We start from the raw sequence: 22,394 nt of genomic DNA, 5'->3' as shown, positions 1-22,394 counted from the left end.
TTATATATATTATATCAAAATTGTCAATATCAATAAAATACGGATTGTTAAACACCTTTAAAAACTTGATAAACACTCAAAAAAATGAATATGAATTTGGTCTAAAGTGAGACGTTTCGGCCCACAAAGTGGGATGTTTCGGCCCAAGAGTGGGCCGAATCGTCCCACCAAAAGTGGGCCGAATAGTCCCGGGCCGAATCGTCTCAAGGCCGAATCGTCCCTGAACCCGCCTAGTCACATTGTGGAGTCATCTAACATTTACATAAAGACAATAATCTAATATTTGCATGCCACGCACTTTTTGGTTCTTGTGTTCCGTTAAAATGGAATTTTTTCCAAGTGAACATTAGTTTGTATCAAATAATCAACATGAACGCTTGCATTGAATGTCAACAACCTGTTATCGAGAATCAAGAAGGACTGCTATGTGAAGAGGGTGAAGAGTGTGGTAGATGGCAACATCGCGAGTGTGATATTGGAGTGACGCGAGCAGAGTATTTAAGAGGAGTGGAAAATGGTAGTATTGAATGGAGTTGCCGACAATGTTCTGAAAATGATCAACCGATACCAGAAGAAATCGACGTATTTGCCGCCGATTTGAGACAGATTGTTGAGCCAGAAGTACATCAGGAAGTCGAGATGGAGAATTCCTATCCACAACCGAATCCTTGGCAGGAAATGACGACGTGGATGACAAATCCAGTACGTAGTGGAGGAAGGTACATCGGCGTAAGGAAAGATAAGGGTGTATTTTATATAGCTACAGTATTTTCATAATTTATTTTGTTATTAACAGAAATACTTCTCTGTCTAGGTTTGAAAATAAATAGATATAATTTACATTCGTAGGCCTATTGTTTATTTATACTAATTATGTACCGTATTAGATAGTGTTTGTTTCACAGTGCTTATACATTCTTATTTTATAATTATAAAGTTCTGTTGTACGGATGTTGCCGGAAAACAACGTAAAAACATGTAAAACAATGATTGTATTGAACGTCGTTTTGATTGTACGTTGTATGGCAAACGGCACACGCGGCGTTTCATACATTCAATTGTGTTTCAATTTTGACGGCCGTTCCATTTCGGCTGTAAAAACCGCAATTATCACTCCATGTTATGGACTGATTTGAAAGACTAAAGAACATAAATATTTCCTAACAATAACATTCAATCAACGTTATTATTGAAGTAATAGACCTCTACTAGGTAAGCCTAAGCTAAACTCCAATGACAGTTGACACTATATTTTAAGGGCTAGGCCTAGGCTAGATTAGAGGTAACTATAGCGGGATAGCGATAGGCCGGTTCAGGGACGATTCGGCCCTGAGACGATTCGGCCCGGGACTATTCGGCCCACTTTTGGTGGGACGATTCGGCCCACTTTTGGTGGGACGATTCGGCCCACTTTTGGGCCGAAACATCCCACTTTGTGGGCCGAAACGTCTCACTTTAGACCAAATTCATATTCATTTTTTTTTTATTTATCAAGTTTTTAAAGGTGTTTAACAATCCGTATTTTATTGATATTGACAAAGTTGATATAGGCCTAATATATATAATAAATTACTAAAAAAACGTAATTTTATATTCAATTTATTACTTTGAAAACCTTGTTTATTTCGTGCATTCGCCAAGCGGCCAACAGAGGGCGTAACTTGTTTACATCGTTCGCGTGACTAAAAAATGATTATTTTCGACAATGTTTTCAAAATGTTTGTTTTATTGCATCTTTATCCCTAGTAGTGCTACCATATAGTCTCTCTGAAAATAAAGTTTGGGGAAAAAAGCTTTATGCTTATAAATGCATATCAAAGCCGCTAAATGTAAGTGTGCCGAATCGTCTCAGGGCCGAATCGTCCCGGGCCGAATAGTCCCGGGCCGAATAGTCCCGGGCCGAATCGTCTCAGGGCCGAATCGTCCCGTTACCCGATAGGCCTAGCTAGGCTAGCTAGGCCTAAGCCTAGTACCTACTACCCTAGGCCTACTAGCTAGAGCTTAGGCATCCATAATCCGCAGGACTAGACTAGTAGGCCTAGCAGCAGGGTTGGCATTATCAATATTTGCTTATATTTTTGCTTAAAGCTGGAATAATAGGCAGTTCTTAACCAATTCACCCCAATCATGGATTAAGGAATAGAAGGATATGCATCAGTTTGAGATCAAAGCTTCCATGACTCTAACTAACAGAGCGCAGACAGCCCACAATGTTACAAAATAAACACAGTTTAATTAACCGTCGTTAACAACGAAATGGTCGCATACCTAATATAAAGTAATATATTATTGTTTACTTCGCACGCTCTTACTTGGTGGCATGATTAATATGGATGCTAGTCAAGTCGCCCCATCGCAAAGTCACCCAATACAAAGTCGCCCCGATACAGTCGCCCCATCGCAAAGTCGCCTCATCGCAAAGTCGCCCCAACGCAAAGTCGCCCCATCGCAAAGTCGCCCCAAAACAAAGTCGCCCCATCGCAAAGTCGCCCCAAAACGTTAAAATAGTGCGTAAAATGTAGCAATGATACATAAAATAACACGGAACGTGTAGGAATAAAAAGGGGAAGCCCCGCCATGTAGTCTCAGGTCACACGATCAGCACGCTCCCATAAAATAAAAGGAAGCCCCGACTAAACACTCCGTGGTCATCAGAGGAAAACCCCTGTTGTCGCACTACAACGCACCATCTGATTCTGAAGAAGGGGAAACCCCGCCGGATTCACTCCGGTCGCGTTCGAAATCGGTCGCGTTTATTTTAGTCGCGATAAAATGATGATCTAGATTATTTTTACTTTGGTCGATGAATATTTATTATTATATTAGGCCTAATAATTGATTTATTTATTATACAGATCTATGAGAAAGATGTGTGCCTTAAATAATGACAATTTTTAAAAATAGTTTAAGATTATAGTATTATTCGGCATAATGTACATACTTTAAACGTTAAACGTGAAATATTTTATAGGGAACGTAGGCTATGTGTGTATTTTATACGCAACAAATTACGTAAAACAATTTATTTATAAGCATTCAGTTTACTATTAGTATTACAATGAACATTTGATTATAAGCCTGGAAAGGCAATCCCATCATTATTCATTATAAATTGCATAATATCACCACTATATGTCGTAAATGATGACACCCGATATGAGGATATTTATTAGGTATGATAATTAGAATGTTCTATGACCAAAAGGGTTGAAAGGAATTTCTTTAATTAAAATGATCATTGTGCTCTTGATTAAAAGGCGACTCACAATCTGAAACCAATCTGTTTCCTCACAGCTGCTACGTCTTTCTGCTGACTGGCGGGGATTCCCCTTTTTTAAAAACATGCACACGATACTGTACGATGGTTTTTCCATGGTAAAAATGTAGCGTTTTAATTGTACTAAAATACCTGCATGTAAAACGATCATATCAGCGATAAAATCCTTTTTTTTTTAGTATTTTTTATTTCTTCATTTTGAAAAGTCATAATAAAATTAAATAACAATAGACATATATAACTTGTCAATAAATGCAAAATGATCAATAAGTAGCCTATAAGTATAACACTCATTGTCTACAACGCTGTTTGTTAATCTAGGCCTATACGAAGGCCTACTACACATTTATACATGTATATGACTGTTATATGATCCTAAAAAAATGAGCTGGTATCCACTTGTAGGTTGAAGAAAGATGTGGCTCTGGTAACTAATTTTAGAATCATACTATGTTAACATTTTCGAAACTATAAATCAGTGATAAACTTTTTAGAACTTTCAAACCGTGAACTATTTTTTTAAATGATTTTCAAAAAGAAACCTGTAAAATAAAAATTAAAACACAAATTATGTATATAATAGGATACATTATAATGTATATGACATTTAGCGCGACCAAAGTAACAACGCGATCGATATCAAATGCAACCGATATGATTAAAACAACGTACTACTAGTGGCGGTGCTTCATACCGAAATAAAACCGTGGGCGACTTTGCGATGGGGCAACTTTGTGTTGGAGCGACTTTGCGATTGGGCGACTTTGAGTCAGGGCGACTTTGCAATTGGTTGACTTTGCGATGTGGCGACTGTGTCGGGGCGACTTTGCGATGGGGCGACTTTGTACTGGGCGACTTTACGATGGGGCGACTTGACTGAATCCCGATTAATATTTGGGTGTCTAGAAAACTCAGATCTAGAAAACTCAGATCACTATCTGGGTTTTCTAGTTCCAGAATGGAACTAGAAAACTCAGATCATCAAATGATTGGTTGGTAGGTCATTTGGATCATTCCATTATTAATCAGAAGGTAGGTCATTTGAAATACTAGAGTATTATTAAAACTGATTACTGTGTATGTTTTCTTACTAATATTGTAACATGTAGAAGTGCACGTTACCGTTAAAATGAAGGTTTAAAAATTAGGTATGTACGAGTTGGTGTGGGTACGAATTGGTTGAGGTACGAGTTAACCAAGTTGGGAACAGGTACGAGTTATATTGGGTATGAGTTGACCACTTCTAGCCTAGTAGGGCCAGGTCTACTCTTCGCAATACATCGCTGTAGCGGCCACACGTTGAGCCTTGAATTGAGTCAGCTAGGCTAGGCCTAAATGCTAAGCCTACATTTTAAAAGGTATACTGTATTAACGGTAACCTTGAATTCTGATGAACTGTATCACTTTTAAAAGTAGACATATTTTGAATCATTTTCACAATTTGTTAGACATTTTCGTGCGCAACCTGTCATGTTTTACATGCTCGTAGAATGCCATTTCAAGTTTGGAAAATGAATAAAACAGCGTAAAATTTTTAACCGAAGTTTGAAAAACACTATTTATGTAAAAGAAAAGCTCTGGTGCGCACTCGTAAAAGTGTGCGCACCAGTGGGAATTTTTAAACGCTTAAAATGACCTGAAACATGCTCTAAGATTTTCAGAAAATCGCGCGTAACTTACGCTACGTGGCTCTGACATAGTCAAAAAGCTTTGCTGCACAACTTCAATGTCGAAATGCTGAACAAGTTACAACATTATGTTTACACGTTGAAACAGCGTGCACAAAATCTGAAAAAGAAAGAAGATTAAAACATTTCAAACACCCTTTACGCGCGCACTTTCCAATGTTACAAATTTCGGTAGCGATAAAAAAAGTTAACAATTGATGTGAAGCAAACCTTGCTGAAAGTTACGTTAAAAAATATTTTTCTGTTTCGAAGTTATGATCAATTTAAGATTTTCAAAAAATCGCGCGTAACTTACGCTACCCGGATCTGACATCGTCAAAAAGCTTGGCTGCACATCTTTAGTTAAATGTCTATATGTTGACCAAGTTACAACATGTTATGTTAACATGTTGAAGAGAAAAAGCGTGCACAAAATCTGAGAAAGAAAGAAGAATAAAAAAAAGAAACACTACAATTACAAGAGGTTATCCACTTGAGGCGGATAACTAATAAAACATTTTACAGTTTTCTAAAATCCCCTGAATGCTATGTTATTTTTGTTTTTTACGATGGGCTGGTCATGTTTGTCTGCAGCGTGCAAATGTTTTTAAATTGGGTATGCTCAAGAGGTGCGAAAGTGCAGTACCGCTGGCCTAGGCCTACAAAATTATGGACGACGGTACGTCGTATGCTAACAATATTGAGGAAAATTCCTAGCAAACGAACACTTGTATCGTTGTTGAGCGTACAGATAATATAGGCCAAAGCACAGCGTACTACGTCCCTCAGTCAGGCTGCGCCGAAGACAGAAGCCGGCGGCTGGCCCTGCTGTATATAATAGTCCGCAATAAATGCATGTGTGCGTTTAGCTGAAATCCCTGTTGGACTCTATCATTTCCCGAATGTGGTTTTGATTACTCTACTAAAGCACGAGGAAGTTTATTAAGGGTAATATATGAAACTACATTAAATTGGCAGAGTCTAAAATGCATTTAACGCATAAATGTTTGATTTCGATAAGATTAAGACATCATTCATTGAAGATACTATAATATTTCTTTATAATCTGAAAAGTACACCCCTATCATAAAATAGACGATCCCAGTATATAGCCGACCGTCGTTGCACAACACATGGTAGTTTGGGTAGACTTTATCATCCATGTGTCGTGTAATGTCTGTCTCTCTGCAGTCTACCTCTGCTATCTCCATCATATTGAAATAACAAAGAGACGCCTGGTACAACGAAACAAGTTGACGAAAAATGGAGCTTGAAGTAAACAACATGAGAACGAACAAAATAAATGCTTGGATATCGACAAATGGATTGTTAAAATGATTATTTAATTATCTATTTTATTATATGTTATCGCCAAAATGGCTGAAGCAGCCGTTTTATTTTTCGCCAATCTTGAAACGTTTTCGCCCATGGCGACTTGGCAATCGGCCAGTGCGAGCCCAGAAATCAGCAAGGATACTAGCTCCCAGGCCTTGTAGGCTTACTTAATACTAGTAAACCCTATGACTTGCCGACATTGATATAGGCCTAGGTAGGCCTATTGGTATGTATCGCAACTATACATAGCCAGCCAATCCCGAGTCAGGGATTGCAGTTTTCATTCGATTAGGCCTGGTGATTGAATGTGATGTGATGTTGATGACATAATACCCACTATCCAATCACCAGGCACTACAATTTAAATATAATCACATCGATAATTAAGGAGATTTATGAAGAAACCACTGCTTAGCCATATATTAAAAACACGTTTGTTGTACTTGAAACCACAAGACTCGGTAACAACATACATGTTCAAATGCATAATTTAATATTCTATAGATTAACAAAATTTTTAATGACAGGAGGTGGCAGGCCGAAATAATAATTCAAATATAAAAATTGCATATTTTATTAATATTACCATTAATTTGATTTCTTAATAATAATATAATGGATGTGGCTTTGATGACATCATTATATTGTGAAATTATATTTTTCTCATGTTAGGTGGTAATTTGTACATGTCATAAGCTATAATTTGCTACCAAACTTGACATATTTATGTAATATATATTTTTCTATTTTTACATACTGTAGCTACATAATATATTTAAAATGGGCGTGGTGCTTTTGTCACAATGTGCACAATATGGCCAAGAGCTGGACCCCACATAATGTCAAATTTGTGGTTGCTGCTGGCTTGAGATTTCCCAATTATAACTTCAACCCCATGTCGCCAACCATTCTTTGGATTAAATTGGGACAAAACGAGTTGAATTTCATGTTGTTTTTTAATAAGATCAGAATTTTGAAGTTTTCAAATAATTTGAGAAACAAATGAGATTGGATGAAAAAGAGTGATATTTGTGGTGCATGGCGTTGAGGGCTTGAGGTAGGCCAAATAGCGTGAGCTTGACTTGACATGCTTTCAAAACAGATCTGTACCATTGAATGTATTGATAGAAGAGAGATCTGATTGTAACTGATATTTAATGTTCTATCTAGAGACAATGTGTGGAATTTCCTGTGTAATCGGTTCTTCGCTGGAAACACTGTCATTGGAGGTATTTATTTTTTGTTTGTATACTATTATTTTTGTTAACCACATAATCATGAAACTTCTGGCTACTTGTAGTGATATGGAAGTTTTATTACAATCAGAATTTTAGTAACATTTTAACTTTAGATGAAATTAAGTTAATTGATAGTTCATTATAAATCAGGGTGGGGAAGCTCATTTAATATCTGTATATAAATGTACGTAAGGGCAAAATTCGGTAAATTGCGAGTTACAGTACTATTCAGAGGTTCAGGGACGATTCGGCCCTGAGACGATTCGGCCCGGGACTATTCGGCCCACTTTTGGTGGGACGATTCGGCCCACTTTTGGGCCGAAACATCCCACTTTGTGGGCCGAAACGTCTCACTTTAGACCAAATTCATATTCATTTTTTTTTTATTTATCAAGTTTTTAAAGGTGTTTAACAATCCGTATTTTATTGATATTGACAAAGTTGATATAATATATATAATAAATTACTAAAAAAACGTAATTTTATATTCAATTTATTACTTCGAAAACCTTGTTTATTTCGTGCATTCGCCAAGCGGCCAACAGAGGGCGTAACTTGTTTACATCGTTCGCGTGACTAAAAAATGATTATTTTCGACAATGTTTTCAAAATGTTTGCTTTATTGCATCTTTATCCCTAGTAGTGCTACCCCATAGTCTCTCTGAAAATAAAGTTTGGGGAAAAAAGCTTATTTTATGCTTATAAATGCTTATCAAAGCCGATAAATGTAAGTGTGCCGAATCGTCTCAGGGCCGAATCGTCCCGGGCCGAATAGTCCCGGGCCGAATCGTCCCAGGGCCGAATCGTCCCGGGCCGAATCGTCTCAGGGCCGAATCGTCCCGTTACCCTATTCAGAGGACTTTCGACATTCCTTGTGTTTTGAACGAGTGGTGACCGAGCGTTTTTCTAGTATTGTTAGCGATATTCACAAGCGTAGCTATCCTCGAGTAATACATTAAGGTCACAATCCATGCATAAACGGTTTTATCCCGATGTCCTTGTCTTTCGTGTTCCACATTATTAATTAGCGTGAAAAACTAGGCCGTTGTCAGCGATAATAATTTATTTCAGAAATAGCAAATGTCAATCAACAATTCATCGATGGATGTCTCATCACGGTGATTAACACTTTAACCAAGCTCATAATATATGATTTTCGTTCGTTCAGTCGCGACCAGCCGAGCGTAAAAAATAACATCGTTTTCAGGGTATTTCACCATGTTAATTAAAAAATCGTACTGCCTGAAATAGTATGGTTCATTATGTCATAAATTTAGTCGCTAGCTCGATATTTGTGCCAAAATAGATTTTTTTGTTTCATTTTGTTAATTAAAACATGATGAATCCCAAAAACTAACTTCATCCGCCATTTTGAATTTCAAAATGGCCGCATTTTTAAAGACATTATTGATAATAAGATATAAAATCCAGTATAATATTGCATAAAATAATACAAAAGTTTATTTTTATAACCTTCCTCACCATCGGTGATGCATGGGACGCCTTTTCAATAGTGTGAGGGAGGGAATAACTCCCCCAGGGGCAATTGACTTAATTTTCCGAATATTACTGTAAATACCGTAGGTAATTCATGTGTGCCAGTACGCATGTACACCCAGTGTTTAAAGGTCTAGTTCTTTGTTACACTTATAAATGCATGTGGCGGTATAGAATGTTAATGACCTACGCCAGCAGTAAGTGACACTGCATTTACCTACATACAATTTAGATTGAAAGGGTAATTTATTAGTCAAAAGAAGAAGCATGGGAACATCATAATTATGAATAATTCATATTAATCGAACTACTATATAAGACATCTTCATCCCAATTTATCATGACTACTGAAGAAACCTCTACATCTAAAAAGAAAACAGGAAAGTGTATCATATGCATAAATGTTTGCGCGCCAAAGTCTTTGACGCTAAAGCATTCAAGAGAAAGTCTACAAAAGTTTAGGGAGTATGCCAATAAACGGGCATCATTTGGGAAAACAAACTTTTCACACCTCTGTGAAAGAATCCGAAATCTTACAGAGGAAGATTTTTTTGATTCAGTTTACCATCCTGGGTGTTACAAAACGATTATGCAAAATGAGAAATTGAAAAGGGCTGAAAAAAGATTTCGAGAATGTTTAACATCGTCGAAGACGGTAGTTCCACCAAAAAGGGGACGTCCATCAAAATCTGCTGCACCGTCAAGCAGTTCAATGGTCAGGATCTAGATTAGAACGATGTGGCAATATTACACACATAAAAAGATGTGTCTTTCAGCATTCACCACTAGAAATAGGGGGGCCCAGACCAGACACTAACTACATGAGCCAAAGGACCTCCCCCCCCCCCCCCCCCCCCCCCTTGATGAAAGCTGTATATTGTATTGCAAATTTTGGTATTAATGACCATCCTAGATGTTCGGAAACATAATTTCATGATAAATGGCACCTCAAATTTCCCACATTACCATTTACCAAAATAAAAATAATACCAATTACAGATTGCCGATTTACGAGAATTATTGAAGAGGAGAGGTCCTGATTATTCTTCAGAAAAATGCATCAATTTATCTGCAGAGTCACTACATGCTATCTTTTTTGGGTGTGTACTTCATTTTAGAGGCAAATTAACAGCACAACCATTGCAAGATTTGCATCAAAATGTCCTCCTATGGAATGGTGAAATATTTGCAGGAATCAAGGTAAAACAATCAAAATTTAGTTTATATTTACTATGGTTGTTTTTTTAAGTTTGTTACACATGTTTCATAGGCAAAACAAAACTTAAATTTGAAAATTTTCCATAAAAAAAAATCTTCTGAATTCATCATGCTGATGACACTGCCTGGCATACAGACCACATTTTCTGTGTGGTGGAGATCTATGTCAAATTGTCAATTCAATCTACTGAATTCAACCTACTATAGTATTACACTGGAGTCAAAATACAATACATATTCTTTATTGACAAATTGAAGTTTAACAATTATACATGTTGATGAAAACACACACAAAAAATACAACAATATTGAGATATGGCTATATAAAAAAATAAGAAATATTTCTTACAAAAAACGCAGCTCGACATTTTAAAATTAATCATTGTTCTTTTGATTAATTTATGATTAATTATTAAAAAGATGTCCTTTAATCGCAAAGATACATAAAAATCACAGATAGTTCTTTAATTATGAATCACATGCCCATTTTTTCACTAGTTAATTGTATACACAGCATTTGAAAGAAGACATGTGTACCTTTCCAACAATGTATTATTTGCCAACAAATATTAATCTACTAATTCAAAAATGGCATTTAAAAATGATCAATTTTGAACTTTAATGTGCTGTAGCCTGTTTGTGACCTCAACCTGAACTGTAGGCATGCAACTGAATACCCTCTAGAGACAACGTGACTTCAAGTTGGTACAAGTGGAAATTCTTCCACAATCTGTTGATTCGCGTCAACCAATCAAAGGGCAAGAATCCAAAATCGTTCAACCGTGAGCCCTCATAGACTCTTTTCCTAGACGTTTTTTGGGTCCAGCAGCTGGGACCTATAAATTATAGTCGCGTATGCATTTTAGCAAAAACGTCAGTCTCTAGTACTATAACTGCTGCTTGCTTTCAGCTTATAAATGAGTCATCTCTTGTGATGTATCGGGCTAGAGCAGCAGCGTGATGAATATAAAAAATAAGAAACATGGCAGTTTCCTTTGAAAATTCCACAGTTGGTGATAAATTTTGTTGCTCTCTCAGTTTAGAGTGTAAACTGGTTTAATACAGTAGCCTTTCAATATTTTAACTGAACTGTGCTAAAAGCATCTGGTAACCAAACCAAGAATGTTAATTGTCACTGTGGCTGTACTGTACAGTACCCTGTTGAACCCACAAATGTGAAAACAACCACAAATGTGAAAACGTATCACCCACCAATGTGAAAACGACCACAAATGTGAAAACACATCACCCACAATGTGAAAACAACCACAAATGTGAAAATGCATCACCCACAAATGTAATAAACAGCGCCCACAAATGTGAAAACGATCATCGCCCACAAATGTGATAACGCCCACAAATGTAAAAAAAAAGAGAGACTTTTTCGCCCACAAATGTAAAAAAAAAAATCAAATCAAATTTAGTGCAAGACTCAACAAAATTTTTTCGAGTTAATATATCATGATTATAATTGAGTTGTTGCAATACTCGCGTGTTCATGATACGTCTGTTAGGGTCGTAGTTATCGCGTTGGATTATTACTATTTTGCTGCTTGTGCGCGCGATATTTGCATTGTTAACATTGTCAACTCGTTGGTTTAATGTACGTAATAGTTCAAGACGATATTTTTTATTTGCTGCACGCGTGCACGATACTTCAAGATCAAGGCAATATTATATCATTGTTGCTTGTAGTGTGTAGTTGTTAACTCGTTGGCTTACTGTTATGTACATATAGTTCCAAGTCGATGTCCGATGTCTTTTGCGCGCGATACTACAAGGTCAAGGTCATATTTTCTATTGCTACTTGTAGTGTGTGGTTGTTAACTCGTTGGTTTACTGTTATGTACGTATAGTTCCAAGTCGATGTTCGATGTTTTTTGCACGCGCACACGATGCTAAAAGGTCAAGGCCATAATTATTATATTATTGTTGCTTGTGGTGTGTAGTTGTTAACTCGTTGGCTTACTGTTATGTACGTATAGTTCCAAGTCGATGTTCGATGTTTTCTGCACGCGCACACGATACTACAAGGTCAAGGCTATATACCATTGCTACTTGTAGTATTTGGTTGTTAACTCGTTGGCTAACTGTTCCGCCCCTACACCGGAATATGCAAAGTAAAATTATACGTTTGTTCTATACATCAGTAAGCCATAGACTTTGTTCTGAAGTAAAAGTAGATTGTTTGATTCAACTAATTGATTGATAAGCTAGTTAAAAAAATATCATATAATGGCAACAGAAAAATATAAAACTATTAAATAAATTCACCTGGTTCCGAATATAATTAACTGGAAAATTATTACTTTTCGTTAACCAAAAAATACATACACAAACTAAAGGTATTTATACTAATTGTGTATGTATTTTTTTGGTTCAACAACATACAACTAATAGTTTTCCAGTTGATAATTAAAACTGTTACGTCAAAAGAGTCGAGCGGTGTTTTTTGTAAGAAAAATTTCTTGTTTAAACCTAAACCTAAACTTCTGTAAAATGATGGTGTTTAATAGCATAAATTAACTTCAATTTTAAAACTGTATTGATTACCGACAGAACTGTAAGTATGTAGTCGATTAACTAAGATATCTCTATTTAAAACTAAGATATCTCTATTTAAAACTAAGATATCTCTATTTAAAACTAAGATATCTCTATTTAAAACTAAAATATCTCTATTTAAAACTAAGATAGCTCTATTTAAAACTAAGATATCTCTATTTAAAACTAAGATATCTCTATTTAAAACTAAGATATCTTGTTAATGATTAAATGTACATCGAATCGAACATCAACTTGGAACTATAACGTACATAACAGTAAGGCAACGAGTTACAACCAAACACTACAAGTAGCAATGGTATATATGACCTTGACCTTGTAGTAAGTGCACGCACAAAAAACATCGAACATCGACTTGGAACTATACGTACATAACAGTAAGTCAACGAGTTAACAACCAAACACTACAAACAAGTAGCAATAGAAAATATGATCTTCACCTTGTAGTATCGTGCGCAAAAAACATCGAATCGAACATCGACTTGGAACTATACGTACATAGCAGTAGCCAACGAGTTACCAACCAAACACTACTAGTAGCAATGGTATATATAGCCTTGACCTTGTAGTATCGTGTGCGCGCGCAAAAAACATCGAACATCGACTTGGAACTATACGTACATAACAGTAAACCAACGAGTTAACAACAAAATACTACATACAAGCAGCAATAGTATATATGACCTTGACCTTGTAGTATCGTGCGCAAAAAACATCGAATCGAACATCGACTTGGAACTATACGTACATATTACAACGAGTTAACAACTACACACTACAAGCAACAATTATATAATATGGCCTTGATCTTGGAGTATCGTGCACGCGCACAGCAAATAACAAATATCGTCTTGAACAATTACTTACATTAAACGAGTTACATGTAAATATCGCACGAACGAGCAGCAAATGGTAATAATCCAACGCATTAACGACGACCCTAACAGACGTATCGTGAATACAAAATTATTGAAACAACTCAATATAATGCATATAAATACATTAACATTAACTCGATCAAATTTGTTTGGGTCTAGCAATAAATTTGATTTGAATTTTTTTTACATTTGTGGGCGAAAAAATCTCTCTTTTTTTTACATTTGTGGGCGTTATCACATTTTTGGGCGATGATCGTTTTCACATTTATGGGCGCTGTTTTCACATTTGTGGGTGATGCGTTTTTACATTTGTGGTTGTTTTCACATTGTGGGTGATGCATTTTCACATTTGTGGGTGATGCGTTTTCACATTTGTGAGCGTTTTCACATTTGTGGGTTCAACATACCCCAATATAGGTCACTAGCAGCCCAAATGGGATTAACAGTAACAAATAAATAACCTGTTTACTATAAGTTCTGGATAATTATATTGGTTTACAGTGGGCCAAATGTCTTTTTTTTTAATTATTATTTTAATTTACTTTACAATTTTTGTATTCCATTCAACTCATAACTACAGTTGTTTCAAGCATCTATAATCAAAAGATATATACAGTAGTAAACCAATATACTGTATCTCTCAGATGTTGATCCCTATAAAGCAAACTTCTGCCCATCTGATTAGCTACTGATGTAAAAAAAACGGTGTCAGTTTCATTAATAATAGGACATCCAGTAGAACTTTTCATTCACTATTTTCTCTTTTTTTATACACAAGGGAGCAGTTAAAATAATAGGTTTGACCCCAAAGGTGACTGGAAACAGGCACTTTCCATCAATCAATACAGTGTCCCTTTGGAAAAACCGATAGTGGGACTGGAGCTAGTATTTTATGGGCGGCCATTAGGGCCAAAATAGACAAAGTTGTCGTACGAACAATTCCGCTCCCGTAAGGCAAACTAATTGCGTTAAAGACATAATTCCTCGAGTGACAAACAAAATTGCCGTACGGACACACAAACACATTGCCATATGAACAAATTGCCGTATGGTTAAATTGGCGTAAGGACAAACATTGGCGTAAGGACAAACATTGGCGTAAGGACAAAAATTGCCGAAAGGACAAAAATTGCCGAAAGGACAAAATTTCTGAAAGGACAAAAATTGGCGTAAGGACATATAAAATATAAACGTTGAGGGCAGCATAGTATTTTAAAACCACGTGACTGAAACCACTCTGTGTCCAGTCCTGTTGGTAAATAAAAACATAATCATGGAAGGCTTGTTTATCTTTTAAATCTGAGTGTAACTCAATTACAATTTTTAATATTATAGTGAAATTCGATCAATCAATCAATCCGCCGTTTTCTCACAAATACAGTATAAAATTCAAAAGATAAATGCTGAGTAAACGGGACCAGAGCTCCTACTCTAACTTAAACTGGACGACCAAGGAGGTGCCCTAGTATAATCCCACCAAGTAACTCCCAGGAGCAATCCGCCGTTTTTTCACAAATACAGTATCAAATTTCACTATATATAAAAAAACGTAATTGAGTTACACTCAGATTTAAAAGATAAATGCCGAGTAAACGGGACCAGCGGTCCTACTCTAACTTATACTGAACGACTAAGGAGGTACCCTAGTATAATCCCACCAAGTGACTCCCAGGAGCAATCCGCCGTTTTCTCACAAATATTTAATTTCTAATACCATAAAAACCATAAGTAACACTGAAAATGTAAAAAATACACAAACGATGTTTCATAGTTATTGTTGGCTGGAAAAAATAAAAGTGGGCTGGCTATTGTCGGCTGGCCTATTGTTGGCTAGCTTGACACAAGCCTTCCATGATTATGTTTTTATTCCCCAGCAGGACGACTGGACACAGAGTGGTTTCAGTCACGTGGTTTTAAAATACTATGCTGCCCTCAACGTTTATATTTAGTTAGACTGTACACCATTTGTCCTTACGCCAGTTTTTGTCCTTTCGGCAATTTTGTCCTTTCGGCAATTTTTGTCCTTACGCCAATTTTTGTCCTTACGCCAATGTTTGTCCTTACGCCAATTTAACCATACGGCAATTTGTTCATATGGCAATGTGTTTGTGTGTCCGTACGGCAATATTAATTTTGTTTGTCACTCGAGGAATTATGTCTTTAATGCCATTAGTTTGCCTTACGGGAGCGGAATTGTTCGTACGGCAACGTTTGTCTATTTTGGCCCATAGTATTTGATGTGGAACTTGGGGGGAAGTAACTCATTTAATCTATGGGATGGGTATTTTAATTTGATAAAGTCATTCTTGCAAGAGAGATTCTTGGAGAGTTTGAGTAAACCAGTGTCATGGCCTGATGATAGCTACACCTAGGGAGGATAATATGCAGCGTCCTATGCTGAATTTGTTTAGAGGTTCAGGATTGTTTACCTGTGACTGAGAGACCCACACTGAGAGAGCATACTAAATAACAGAGCGGATAACACTCACATAAATACATAGTCAATTGATAAATATCTACCCCGGGTCTACAAAGTTGCTTTAAAAAAAAAATGGTGACAATTCTAGATAATCCTATGATAGCATACCGGTAGATTTGTACACATTTCATTCCATGATTCCACCTGAAAAAAGTAAATACAATTTTCAAATATAACAAAGATTGGCCATATACAGAGAAACATCAACTATTACAAAAAAAGAGAGAAGCCTACTGCAAATAATGTCAAAGTGAGCAATTATTAAAGATTCATACCCATACTGTACTGCCAACAGTGTTTATAATACAATTATGAGAATCATAACATTCAATGACACCATATGAATAAGTTCTACTACTGATATCATTCTTTATAGATATCATTAGATGTAACAAAAAACAGGACAGGAAAAGGAATTCTCAATGAACTATTGTATTGTATTTCTAGGTAAAAAATGATGAGAATGATGGAAATGTGCTTTTAAAGTTACTTGAACAATGCTCTTCTGATTTGGAAATCACCAGTCAGTTATCCCAGATTCAAGGCCCCTGCTCACTAATTTACTGGCAGGTATGTTCTTGGAAAGATATTAAATGCATGTTAAGATTTACTACTTTGCACCACTCCTACAATTACAATTAATGTATTGGGATTTTACTTTTGATCCTAAAATATGGTATGTAAATTGTTGGTCCAATAGGAAGTAGAGCATTGTCGTATGATTGGAACTTGATCACCATGTAGATGTTTGTATTCTTAAAAGTAAAAAATAGTAACTAGTATTGAAAGCCTATTAATAATGTGTTTGGCTGTTTCTATTAAGTAATTCCAAAACAACAGATAACATATTCAAAATATAATTTAATATAGTATTCTGCCAAGTTTGTGCTTTAAAAAAAACCCATCAATTGCCAATGCAATGCGCTCAGATGGTCAAAATTCCAATTATGAAAAATGGGGCAAACATTACAGTAAACACCATGTTATAGTGAGGGAATTATATTATTATATTTTTTACTTTAAAAACAGGCTAGCAGAAAACGTTTATGGTTTGGACGTGATGCAGTTGGTAGGAGAAGCTTACTATGGGGTAATAAGAACAATCACTTTCTGCTATCATCAGTTTCTAAAAGACCTCTTAATGACTCTGACACTGTAAGTATTAAACTGATCATTTATGTCTATTCTCAACTGTGATGTCTTTTTTTGGGTCAAAATTGTTCATTGATATTAAATTCTAGGCAGGTGTAAGTTTCTTTTGACCCCTGACTTCAGATTATTCTCAAGACACATGTGAGTGGGCGAAATCAAGATTGTGTGCAATATTGTAATTTGAAAAAAATAATTTGATTTTAATGATGTGTCAATCTATATTATAATTTGAGTAAGGGAAAAATGAGTTGTTATTTTAAAACCCATTAGTGGGTGAACAAACGGCCAAATAAATATCACTGTTAAGTGTATTACATGTAGTAGTAAATGAATATTTTTGATTTCGTTTTGAAAGCGGTTTTAATTTCCTGATAAAATAAATTTTACAATAACACACACTGTACATTCCTGCTGTGGAGCGAGACGACAATAATGCTCTCTGCCCATGCCTGGCATCGTCACGTGATAAGCAGATACAGTATAAATGAACGATTTACAGTATTTGATAGAAGGTCGACTCGACCTACCGGAATGGTATAGATGATATAGCTTGAATGAGAGAGTTGGAATATTTGTAAACATAAGTATTGCTAATTTTAACAAGTGTAGCCTATAGTAAAACGCCTTGTAGTGTCAATTCGCATAGGGTCTACTACACTAGCTAGCTCAATTTTTAACTGGGCCGGATCGGCTAGGTCTCCTTCCTACTACTAGGTCTACTTGCTTGATGCAGTATCCGCTTTTTTGGAGAGTAAACTATTTTAGGCCTACTTAGACGATTGGGACACCAAACGTGCGGACGGCGATCGGACCTTGTTTTGCCTCAATATATACAGCCGATTTTGTAGAACGTTTTAGGTTTAGATTGTTTAGGAGTTTGGTTGATAGGATGGGTTTGGAATCCACTGAGTTTTGTTATTTATGGGCCAATCGTCTAGTAGGCTAGCTAGGCCCATGGGCCCCAATGTTTTAACATAGCCATCATGGCATATACTATGAGGTATAAAAATAGTATAATTTATGACTCCATGATCTGAACTAAATTTTGTATTTCATTAAATGTCAAATAAATATATGCTACTACTGTTATTATTACACTTTAGGCCTAGGCTTAGAAATCTACAAAAAAATGTATTTCACTATGATCGGGTGGTCGTCGTTTGACAGGGGAGAGAGATGTAAATTAGTTGACAAACACAACGTACAGGACGTCGTGAGTTTGGAATCCACTGATGACGTGATTTTGTGAATATCTCATGAATATTAATGAGCTTCCCTAAGCTGCTGAAAAACAGATTTTCCATGAATTTACCCTAAAATGTATATGAAATTTAATTTTTTTAATTTCTTGTTATTACTTCTTCATTCTGACATGTCTACCGTATATTGTTATCATATTTTTTATTTAATAAATAAACGATATTTAAAAGCAATTTTAAACCCAGAATCCCCCTTTGAGTTATTTATTTTATATGGGAATCAAAAGTGGTTATCTACTATTATTATACAGTTAAACCTCCACCCTCTGGACCGGGAAAGTGGCCGCTTAGGGGAGGTGACCGCTTATGGGAGGTTCTGCCAACAGAGGGCCAAAATCAAGTGTTATGGCTATGCATAGTATTTTTCGCCATTCTTAAAGTCCCATTCCCTACATTTTTTAGATCTAATTGAAGGTCACAAACTACATTTAATGTAAAAATAAAAACTATATGGTCCTATTGAGATAACTTTTTTCATCTTTAAACAGTCTAATAAATTTATTAGTCCAAAAGGAAATTTGTTTCGTTGACAAGCTCTCAAACAATTAAATATAAATATAAAAAAGTCATGAATACAAAAATACAAGGATACTATATCGTAACATATAAAAAAATAAAAAAAATAAAAAAAATATATATATATACAGCTAGCATACGATGTTCGTACATTACCGTTGTTTACCAGATAGGCCTACAAAACTAAGCCTAGCTAGGCTAGGCCTAAAGACCGTCCACGAGAAGACATTCACCACGAGCTGCTTTGTAGTACATTAATTGTTTCTCTCTTTTTATCATAATTTACCATAAAACGGAAATTTAAGACGAGGAATGACCTAGTTTAATGTTTTTAAAGTAATAATATGCATTATTTTATTTAATACGAAAAAGAGACCTTTTTCATTGTACATTTAAAAAAAATTTATATGTACATAATTGGAAAATTATGACAAAAAAACAAAGGAAAATCGAATAGATATTAGTAAAACTATTCAGAATAAAAAAAAAGCTATCCAAGATACCAAACAGTAAAGTATTTGAGAAAATTAAATGTTGACCTTTTGACCTTTATTGGTCATGTGACTTGTTTTATTGTTAAATAACTATGCATTTTTTGATATGGATGTAATGGGATAAAATGATCAGTATTACATTCCCTTTCCGATGATACCATGGATGCAAAAACTAACTTTATTTTAATTCAGCAACTCAAGAATAAAAAGCAATGTGGAAGCCTCCCGGCATTATTTGTTTCCCATTAGGTTAAGGCAGAAATAAATAATTCATGAACCTAATTATTTCTATGATAAAGAATTTAATACAAGATAGCTAAATATTACTTAACTTAACCCTCTAAATAATCTCTCTTTACTATTAAAAAAAAATATGGATGATGTTGATGAGCATCGAATCCAAAGTGCCAGACCATTAGTCTGAGGCCTATGCCTATTAACCAACTGTTTGGCATGGCAAATTCAGTTGACACAAGGTATTTGATGCAAATGTATAGTGACCCCTATGATGTCCATAATTAATCTAATGATTTCTGCCTTATCTTCATAGGAGAAAAAATAATGTAGCCCGGCCGGCCATCCATCAGTGCGTTATTTGCTAATGGAGTCAGTCAGTAAACACATGGTCTGCCGTGGTGCTGCGACTCACACACAGCCAGGCTCTCATTTGAGTTGGTTTGAACTTTGTGCAGAAAGAACAATAAAACGCTGCGTTAATGGTTTCTGGTAAAAATGTTAAAACTATTGAAACTAAATTAAATGAAGACAAAAATAAATGTAGTGTCCATGGAAAACTTAAATTTCTCTTTAGAAATAGAAAATATCTAACGCCAAAATCTTTAAAATTGCTTGCCTCCTCATTTATTCAATGTTATTATGACTATGGTTGCTGTGTATGGTTTTCCCCCTTATTAGAAATCTTAAAAACAAACTCCAAACGTCCCAAAATAAGGATCAGATGTGTTTTAGGACTGGATCCTCGAACTCTTATTGGCTGCCAGTGTTGACTAGAGTTTCAGAACGGAAATCTATTCAGATTTACAAAATAATAAATGGTTTATATCCTGAGTATTTAAAAACAGATTTTATGTTTACAAACCAAATTCATAATTATAGAACTAGATTTTCTACGACAAGAAAGTCTATCTATAAACCAAAATCAGGTATACATAGTAGATTATCATTTATAGATACCGCTAATGATGAGTGGAATAAGTTGCCTAATTATGGTCAATCTCTTAACTTTTTTGAATTTGTTTTAAAGAAGCATTATAAATCGGTACCACGGATGAGATTCCTCCTTGGATCCGCGGATTTCTGTGTTTTTAAGTATTATTTTGAACCTCTCGATAGTATTTCAAATCCGAAAAGTTTTTTAGGGAGGGTTAGACACAGTCAAATGATCGATTTTCGCGATCTAGATTTTTAAATATAAATGAGATTTTTTTTTCTAGCAAACCATTGGGATTGTTTGTTGAGCTATTTACTGTATATTAACACGGCGATCGTTTTGTTTTTCGTAGGTATTTAGTAACTGATGTGACCCGATCTGGCAAAACCCTACTTTTGTCGGAAATTTTCATTTTGTATTTTTTTTATATATTATTTATATTAGGATTGTTTAAATCATAATTAAAAAATCATTACTTAAAAAGTTATTACATTTCATAAACTTAAAAATCATTCAATTAGTTTAAAAACCACATTTGAAGTTTGCGATGAAATTCTTTTTGATATGCGCTGAATACTCACCCTGTAGCAACGCGGTATTTTAGTCTATTCACGATGAAGTCATACCAGGAAGTGGGTTCGTTATTTAGCAGCATGGACATGATGGAAAGTGAACCTACGTTTATAAACGTGGAAGATTCGCCATGAATTTAATGTGTTAGGCTTGAATCAAATGTTTGAACGAAAATGTAACATGAATTGAAATGACTGGACATTTATATTAAATCAATAATCAAGAGCCAATTGGATATATAAAATGAATAATAATTGAAATTTAACTACTAATGACAATAGGCCTACCGTATTGTTTCTAATAAGCCCCTAATAAACGCCCCCTCTGTTTTTAGTAAGGGAAACTATTTATTTCACAATGATGTACCCAAATAGCGATGTTTGTAAAACACCTTATACTCTACTTTTTATTATCGACCAAACTAGGCTAATTGTAAACCAGGCCATACACAGCAGTATCGGTTCTACTTTGTTTAATTCCGCTCCGCCTTGTTTCGCGGGAAAGATTGCTGCTTCAGCACACAATACGCTCAACGAATCCTGCTCGACTAGTTTTTCAACCACCGTACAGCTAGAATGTTGGTAAACAAAGCTTATTAAATTTCTTTGGTACATTTCTATCTAACATAGTTACATTGTTATACTTCTGTTTATAAACCCTCCACAAATTTAAATCACCGGTAAAGTTGTTAAATTGACTTTTAAATCTGTAATAATTCTATGATAAATTAAACCAACTATGAATTAAATTGTCCGACAGTTACACCACTTCCTAGAGATGCACGCATATCTCTAATTCTAGCCAACATATTGTATAACTTTGTCATAAGATTGAACTGTAGCTGTAGATTTGCAGGAAACTTTGTTATATGACTTTAGAGCTGCGCAGCATAAGTTACGCGCGATTTTATGAATTTCGCGTATTTAACATAGATCGAAAACAATATAACAATTTAAATTGAAACTCATTGTGTGTAATTTATATAATGTGCTAGAAAAAAAATTAAATTTTAAAATTTCGCAAATGTTTACGCATGCGGTCCGCACGTAGTGCTAAAAACATCTTTTTTTTCGCT

At 35.3% G+C, this 22,394-nt stretch overlaps 1 protein-coding gene across 3 annotated transcripts in view; it reads left to right on the top strand.

The window, feature by feature from the left end:
• Positions 1-1,076: 1,076 nt before the first annotated feature.
• Positions 1,077-22,394, top strand: part of LOC144845547 (asparagine synthetase domain-containing protein 1-like) — a 94,314-nt gene continuing 72,996 nt past the window's right edge. For 2 of the 3 annotated variants that reach the window (XM_078702956.1, XM_078702958.1), the window contains exons 1-4: positions 7,187-7,508; positions 10,014-10,214; positions 16,602-16,724; positions 17,184-17,309. In XM_078702956.1, the coding sequence (XP_078559082.1) occupies positions 7,437-7,508; positions 10,014-10,214; positions 16,602-16,724; positions 17,184-17,309 (522 nt within the window). In that variant the 5' untranslated portion in view covers positions 7,187-7,436. Of the gene's footprint in view, positions 1,213-7,186; positions 7,509-10,013; positions 10,215-16,601; positions 16,725-17,183; positions 17,310-22,394 lie in introns of those variants that run through there. The other variant, XM_078702957.1, reaches the window with a different exon arrangement.

The sequence above is a fragment of the Antedon bifida genome, chromosome 6, assembly GCF_963402885.1.
Source record: "Antedon bifida chromosome 6, ecAntBifi1.1, whole genome shotgun sequence".
Taxonomy (NCBI): domain Eukaryota; kingdom Metazoa; phylum Echinodermata; class Crinoidea; order Comatulida; family Antedonidae; genus Antedon; species Antedon bifida.
This window is presented reverse-complemented; position numbering and strand designations above follow the sequence as displayed.